At 36.2% G+C, this 8,197-nt stretch overlaps 1 protein-coding gene across 2 annotated transcripts in view; it reads left to right on the forward strand.

Annotated features, from left to right (window-relative positions):
- Ghr (growth hormone receptor) overlaps positions 1–4,028 on the forward strand; it is a 239,746-nt gene extending 235,718 nt beyond the window's left edge. For both annotated transcript variants that reach the window (XM_048368191.1, XM_048368192.1), the window contains 2 exons: positions 828–897; positions 1,059–4,028. In XM_048368191.1, the coding sequence (XP_048224148.1) occupies positions 828–897; positions 1,059–2,030 (1,042 nt within the window). In that variant the 3' untranslated portion in view covers positions 2,031–4,028. The remainder of the gene's footprint in view (positions 1–827; positions 898–1,058) is intronic.
- The last annotated feature ends 4,169 nt before the right edge of the window (positions 4,029–8,197 follow it).

Consider the following 8,197-nt stretch of genomic DNA (forward strand, 5'->3'; position numbering starts at 1 on the left):
GCAGGTTTTTCTATTTTTTAAACATAAAGTTAGTTAATTGGGATGAACAATCCTGAGGGTTTTTTTTTTTCAGTATTTGTTATTTGATTTTTTAATTTAATTTTATTGTCAAGGTGATGTACAGAGGGATTACAGTTACATACATAAGGTAGTGAGTATATTTCTTGTCAAACTTGTTACCCTCTCCTCATTTTTCTTCAGACCATTAACAAAATATCTGGTTTATTCAAATTTATCCAAGAGTGCTTACTTAGCAGCTGCCATGTGCTAGGACTTTTGCTAGATAGCATGGACTCAGTAAGTGTGAATAGAATCCATCCTAATTATAGATTTTGTCTGTCCTGTGTAAAATGACCCCTATAAAATTCTGGTTCAAGATTCCATAGATGATTTTATACTTTGAACCATATGAACTTATCCTTTTTCAAGGACATAAATTGCTATGGGCTCCATATGAATTGGTCCTTTTTCTTTCTTTGTTCTCTCTGCAAATTACTGAGGAGATTACAGTAAATTTCCTTCTTTATAACTGACATGGAAGTTGGCACCAGGCAGAATCGAACTTCTCCTTCCCAAATACTAAATTGGCTATCAATGAAAAGCATAAAGGGGAAAAAAAGATGATGACAGGAAAACCATATTTTCTTTTAATGAAATTCAAATAAAGTCTTTCTTGTTAATATTTTCTTGTGCATTTTTAAAATTATTAACTGATTACTAGTTTTCCTTTCTTATGTGAAATTGTCAATAGCTTATTTCTAAGTTTTGAAATATGGAAATGTGTCATTTTAAAGATATGTCCAACAAAACTTATATTTGTTTTCCAGGATTAAGATGCTGATTTTGCCTCCAGTTCCAGTTCCAAAGATTAAAGGAATTGATCCAGATCTCTTCAAGGTGATTAATAAACCCACAAATAAACTGTAGCTATCTTGAATTAAGTGATATGTTAACACTACTGATATATGTTGAGAATTTTTGCAAGCTCTGCAGATTAGATTTAAAATTACTTATTATTGCTTTCTTTTATGCATTTTCGTTCTCTGTCTGCTTTCTAGGAAGGAAAATTGGAGGAGGTAAACACTATCTTAGCCATTCATGATCATTATAAACCTGAATTCTACAATGATGACTCATGGGTTGAATTTATTGAGCTAGATATTGATGATCTGGATGAAAAAGCTGAAGGGTCAGATACAGACAGACTTCTAAACAGTGACCATCAGAAGTCACTGAATCTCCTTGGGGCAAAGGATGATGACTCTGGGCGGACCAGCTGCTATGAGCCTGACCTTCTAGAGACTGATTTCAATGCTAGTGACATTTGTGATGGAACCCCAGAAGTGGCTCAACCACAGAGGTTAAAAGGGGAAGCTGATCTCTTATGCCTTGACCAGAAGAATAGAAGTAACTCATCTTACCCTGATGCTTCCTCTGCCACTCACCTGCCCAGTGTAATCCTAGCAGAGGAAGACAAACCACAACCACTTCTGATTGGGGAAACCGAGTCAATTCCCCAAGTTGTCCCTACTCAGATAAACAATCCGAGTTCACTGGCAAACATTGACTTTTATGCCCAGGTAAGCGACATTACACCAGCAGGGAGCGTGGTCCTTTCTCCAGGCCAAAAGCATAAGGCAGGGACACCCCAGTACAGTGTACATGCAGAAGAAGTATCACTCTGCCAAGAGAACTTCACCCTGGACAACGCCTACTTCTGCGAGGCCGATGCCAAGAAGTGCATCTGGGTGGCCCCTCACACAGAGGTCAAGTCGCTCGTAGAACCACGCTTTAACCAGGAGGACATTTACATCACCACAGAAAGCCTTACCACTACTGCCGGGAGGTGTGGGACAGCGGAACACACCCCGACTTCTGAGTTGCCTGTCCCAGATTATACCTCCATTCACATAGTTCAGTCTCCACAGGGCCTCCTGCTCAATGCCACTGCCTTGCCCTTGTCTGACAAAGAGTTCCTCTCATCGTGTGGCTATGTGAGCACAGACCAACTGAATAAAATCATGCCATAGCCTTTATCTGATTCCCAAGAGTGATACACCTAAGCGCAACCAACTGACTAGCTAGAATATGAGTGCTTAAACCAAAAACGTGTAACCTGATCTGTGGGGCTGAGGGAAGTGTGAGGGTGGGGTGGAGTCTGGATGCCTTTTCCTGAAACATTGGAACATGATATTAAAATAAGAAGAAAAAAAAAACGCTTAAATCAGATAGATATCCCCATGGTAAACTGTAAATATTTTAAAGAATTGTCTCAAAGACTTTAGGTAGCAGTAATTGTCTTACTATTGTGGGTGTTAATTTTGTGACACTAAGCATTGAATGGCTATGATTTTAACGTATAGCAAACTGCTTTTTGATAAAGCACACAAATCAGGTGGCTTTTGCAATTCAAGAAACTGCAAATCACAGAACAGATTATTATTTTTTCTTTATTAGATAATTGGGAACTGAGAACTCTAGATGAGCTCTCAAAAGCTGCTAGCAAAATAGTTTGGATATGTAAAACATTTATTTTGACATAAAATCAAGAAAGATATTTTAAATAATTTAAACTTCAAGCATGGCTATTTTGTAATACACTACACACTGTGCACTGTAGTTCATAATGACTCATCTAAGGAATGTAGAAACTACAGTCAAAAGCTGACTTAATGCTTTGGTCAAATGTACCTAAAGAAAAACAAATAAGTTAGTTTTTTACAAAGCCCCTTTTTATACCCCCTATTTCTGAAACAATTCCAAAATGTCTAATAACCTGCATTATTGGGACATATTCATTTTAATCTGAATTTTTAAACAAATATTTTTTTTATTTAGAGAACTTTAAAGTGTTTACACAGATATCAATAACCAAAACTTCAAACTGTCTTCACCAAATTTCAGTTGAAACAGAGGCTGCATGCTAAGAACCAGAAGAACTAATAGGTGGTTCTGGCTAGCCAGGCCCCTGGAGTGAGATTGTTAGAGTATGCAGATCATGAGAAAGGAACTCTAACACCTCCACAATGGTATCTTCTCAAACACATCCTGGCTTTATTTCTTAGTCATCTACAAAGGAATAAGGCACAAGCAGCACTTGTGAGTTGAAGTAAATCTGTTTAAATTAACTGGGCAAAGGACAGAAAGCCTAAGAGTAGGTGTTTATTTCACAACTTCTAGCCAGACACACGCTCATTATTCGCCTTAAGAAGGAAGAAATGAGATTTTCCATCCCAAGGAATAATTCAGAATTAATTAAACAAGTAGCAGAAACTTTCTCTCTTGCCAACCCTTTTATAGGATTTAAGTTTATAAAAGAAATTTCCTGATGTTCTATTTTCTCTCAGAAGATTGGCCTCAAACCAAGTAATCAGAAGAATAAGGCCTAAGTGACTTATAAACTATTTTTCTATTCCTTAATGGCCTCAACATCGTTCTTGGGGATAACTCCCTAAAAGATTTAGGAAAAAATATAGGACTCATCTCACTGAATAATATGTCACATTTTAAGTGCTTTTTAAAAGTTAAAACTTTAATGTCAGCTTTAATTGCCATTTAGTTCAGACCTTTTGGGAAAGGAAGCTTAATGGTTAGGAATTTTAAATTCTCTCTTTCTTGCAAGAAAGACCATGAAAATCTAGAACTGAGTGTTTTAAAAGTTCAACACATTAGTTTGTAATAGATGTTTAATAGATTTTTCTGCAACATTGCTGCTATGGTTTTCTCCAAGAGCTACATACATAATTTAGTTTCAGAGAAAATGTCATCAACATGGAACCTAATTCAACTTAAAGATATGTGTTTGGAAGACCTATTTTACTCTTTCACAATAGGCTGACCACATTTCTATAGCCAAAAAAAAATAGCTAAATACCTCAATCCGTCTCAGAATGTCATTTTTGGTACTTTTGCTGGCCACACAAGCCATTATTCACTCGTATGGCTAGTTGTGTTCTGCAGTATATATTTAACTTTCTTTATGTCTGTGGAGTTTTCCCTTCAAAGTTTAATAAATTTATTTTCTTGGATTCCTGATCGTGTGTGTCTTGTATTGTCCAACTCCAACATGAAAAGCAGCAAAACCTGGGCTGTATATTGAGATCTCATTGCAAGAGGAGCCATGGGCAATGCACATGGGCAATGATGTGGAGAACTTTGATATGTGCTAGACCATACTGAAGCAGATGAGGCAGCTCTCCGCCTTTAGTTTTTAAGAAGACCAGCTCAGAAATGGCTTATGTGGACTATGCCCTCTTTGGGGGCAGCTACTGCCTATGGACAGGACTCATAGGGGCATGCTTTGGTTGTGTCATAGATGTTGATGTAAGCTTGGAAGTGGTGCTTTGACTTGTCTTTAAGCTACAGCTATAGCTTGAGCATATTGCCTAAAAGGAGGAAAAGCAGCCCTCCTTACACCACTGACACATCGGCACGGTAAGCAGATAATAGAAGGAAGGTCAACTAGGTAGATTGGGTGGGAGTCTGAGAGGGCAGAAAAGCCATGACACATAAATTCCTGCTGTAGGACACTCAGAATGAGGTTATTAATCACAGGTTCGGGTTCAGGCCCTGAGCCCTGGGAAGTGGGGCAATGGGAACTTGCCAGTGACATTGATGCATTATTATTGAATGATTATTGGTTTAGAATGTTGAATGAAAACTGCCACAGCTGTTCAAGATGCTTGAGCACTGCAGTCAACACACGCACGCACAGACACACACACACACACACACACACACACACACACACACGAAGAAGGAATAAACTGTTTTCCACTGCTGTCTTCTGCCCTTAGAGAGGCCTTGCCTGAAATATCTTAGATACACCTAGAAGTAAAACCTCTAGGCTTTCTTATTTGCAAATATGATTTGAAAAATTGTGTCCTTTAAGATACTGGAACATGCTGCATCAACATTTACAGAAAAAAATAACAAAAGTCACCATTGTAAGGACCTGTTATTTATTTCATAGATACATTTTATAAGACAAAACAACTGGAATAATGCAGCATTGCAATAAACTGTACTAAGTTGTAAGTTTCCCGGTAAATATAAAAGTTATATCATACTGTAGTCCAATACATATGCAAGAACATTATGTTTTTTTAAAAATGCATACTTTAATTTCAGAATATTGTTATTGCTTAAAGATGAAAAGGGCATAGCTAATCTTTGTGCTAGCAGAGTGTCATACATACTTTGATGTTGATAGTTATTGACTGCTCAGAGTAGTGGTTGCTGAAGGTTAGAGTGGCTGTGGCAGTTTCTGAAAATAAGACAATGAGGTTTTCCTAATCAGTTATCTCTTCTATCTCATCTCAGTTTAGGTATATTAATTTTTTCATATATAGAGTGATGTTTTTCTAAGCATTTATTATCTTCTCTGTGTCAGTGATTATGTATCTTCCTACTGAAACATACTTGGAATTTTCTGCCTTTTCAGTTTAAAGACTGAAATGACTCAATGACTTACCATGAGATTTGCCAACACTAATTAATTCTCATCCTGGCTCAAAACAATCAGTATTCACTGAAGTCTAAAGCTTTCAACACTAACTTTCATCACTCTTCATGAGGAGCAATAAATTTTGGTATAATTCACTCTAACTGTGGCCTGCTGAATTTTTTTAAAAATTCATGTAGATAAAACTTCAAATATAGTGGATTTTTATGTCATAATCCTAACATGCTATCTTTATAAGAAAATATAGAAATCAATTTTCTGTTGACTTAAAAGAAATCTCTGCTTAACTGCTTTGTAGACTTTAAGAGATGTTAGCAGATTTTCTGCAAAGGAAATTGTACTAAATTGGCTTTTGATGCAAAAATCTAAACACACAAAGGTTTTTATTGTCAACTTTCTTTTAGATGGTACTATATGATGAAAATAGCTTATATGGCTTCTAGTTTCCTAAAGAACATTCTTGTATATTAATTCATTTGGACAAAACAAATCGCTATTGCAATCAAGTTAGGCATGGTTGTTAGCATTATATAGGAAGAAAAAATAGTGCTCAGAAAACAAGAGATTTTTTCCTGAAGTCAGTAAACCAGAAAGTGATAGAGTCAGGGTGACAACCCAGACTCTTGACTGATGGATAGCTCTAGAAAAAATACTTAATGGAGAAAAATTTTCTGATGTGGATCACCATGTAAAAAAAAGAAAGAAAGAAAAATGGGTTGCTTTGTATCAGCACCAAAGAAGTTTCTTGTTCTGACAAACATAAACAAAGCTGTGGTAGTGAATGTGTAATACTAGTTCTAGGTATAAGATAGAAAAGTCCAAGATTTGTAGTAATTGCCCATTTCCATGGAGACATTAGAAGATAAAACTTGTGTCATATAGTGATTAGAAAATGCCAGAGTTTTTAAAAGGCACATATGCATATATGCACAATACTCTACTTAAACCAATTTTATTAACTTAGCCCTAAATCTGTAATCTGGAAAAGGTGATATTTGAAAGCATTTACATTTCATTTTGTAATTTAATGTGTTATTTTGTTCAGGATACTTTAGGTTCTTTAAAGTTTCTAAATTGTAATCAATAAGACTAAAATGTTACACTTGGAAATTAACCAGTTTACTTATTCTAGATGGGATGCACAAGATTGTGGTCCAGAATTTCAATTTTAATTTAGTTAAATATTCTAAATGAATATTTCTACAAAATACGGTCAACCCTGCGTTTAGGCATACCTATAGAGGTCTATTTAAACATAAGTGTAACCGAAATACTACATATTCTAGATGACATAGTCAACTTGAATCCAATAGAATGATGTGAATGTATCTATGAGCAAGTGGTTGTCTGGAGTAAAAATATCTGGCAAGTGGCAAATCAGTTGGTGAAGGATTCTAATGGGGGATCAACGAAAGCTTCCCTGAGACCCTACTAAGCTTCTTGTCAAGAAGAATGTGACATACTCAATGTCTTCAGTCTCTCTGATGTGTCTTATCCTGCCTATTCGTATACATATGTATGTATATTAATAGTATATGTATAGAATATATGTACATATATATCATGTCATATATATGTGTCACCCTGCTGTATCTTATTCTGCCTATATATGTATATTCATATATATGTGTGTGTATGTGTATATGTGACTGTCAGTACACACACACACACACACACAATGACTTCCTTAGTAAAAAAAAAAAAAAGAGAGAGAGAGAGAATGAAGAACATCCACATTAGTTCTGTTCACTGTGTTCCAGGTTTTCCATTTGTTTCTTCTTCTTTTTCTAATTTGTGACTTTCTTAGTGGAAGGAGAAGAATAAAGAGCAGTCAGATTAGCTCTGTTCACCATGTTTCATGATTTTTGTTTGTTTGTTCTTTTTTTTTCTAATTTAGATTTTGACACAGGGTCTTACTATGTAGCCTAGTCTGGCTCGTAGCTCTTGTACTTCCTGCTCCAGTTTCCCCCACATGTTGGGATTACAGACATGTACTATGTACTACCACACTCAGCTGTTCATCATGTTTTAAGAGTCACCTGGAATCCACTCAACACTTTTCTGTTTCCTGGAGATGTGTTGCATTGAGCTCTGGCTGAACGAAGGCTCTCCTGCTGTGTGGAGGGCTGCTTCTCCTTTTTTCTCTGATCTGGACTTGTGCTGGAGAACAGCCAGTGCACGTTCCACACAGCCCTTCTTTGTCCTTGGCCAAATCACCTGCATTTGATTATGACCTCCTGATGTCTTCTGATGATGTATTTCTGAGAGATAACTCTTTTATAACTTCAATACTTTAAGAATGTTTTTCAGGTTCTGCAGTATCCAAGTGATTACAACATTAGGGCTGCCAGTCTCCCAAAGGATCACTCCACTTTGCTTGTGAAATCATGTCTATATCAGCATCATCAGACTCTTTGGCCTGTGTTGTCTCCTGAAAAACAATCACTGCTTTAAAAAAAATTTTAAATCACACAGTTGATCATTCTCACTTGAGATTTCAAGAAGATGTACTGCCCAGAAGTTGTGGCTATAGCAGTTTGATTGTGCTTCAAACTGCCATGTTGACTAAGGATCCTGTTCATTTTACTTTTTTTTAATGTGTTAGGTGATTTTATTTTTATAAAATGGTCTTTTTTCCTTTTCTGTGAAAGCTAAAATTAGCTTAGAAATTAGCTTAGAAACTTGTGTCTTGTTGGTAGGATGCAAGTGTATGAGAACTTACTAACTGAAATA

Source organism: Perognathus longimembris, chromosome 19 (assembly GCF_023159225.1).
Source record: "Perognathus longimembris pacificus isolate PPM17 chromosome 19, ASM2315922v1, whole genome shotgun sequence".
NCBI classification, from domain to species: Eukaryota; Metazoa; Chordata; class Mammalia; order Rodentia; family Heteromyidae; genus Perognathus; species Perognathus longimembris.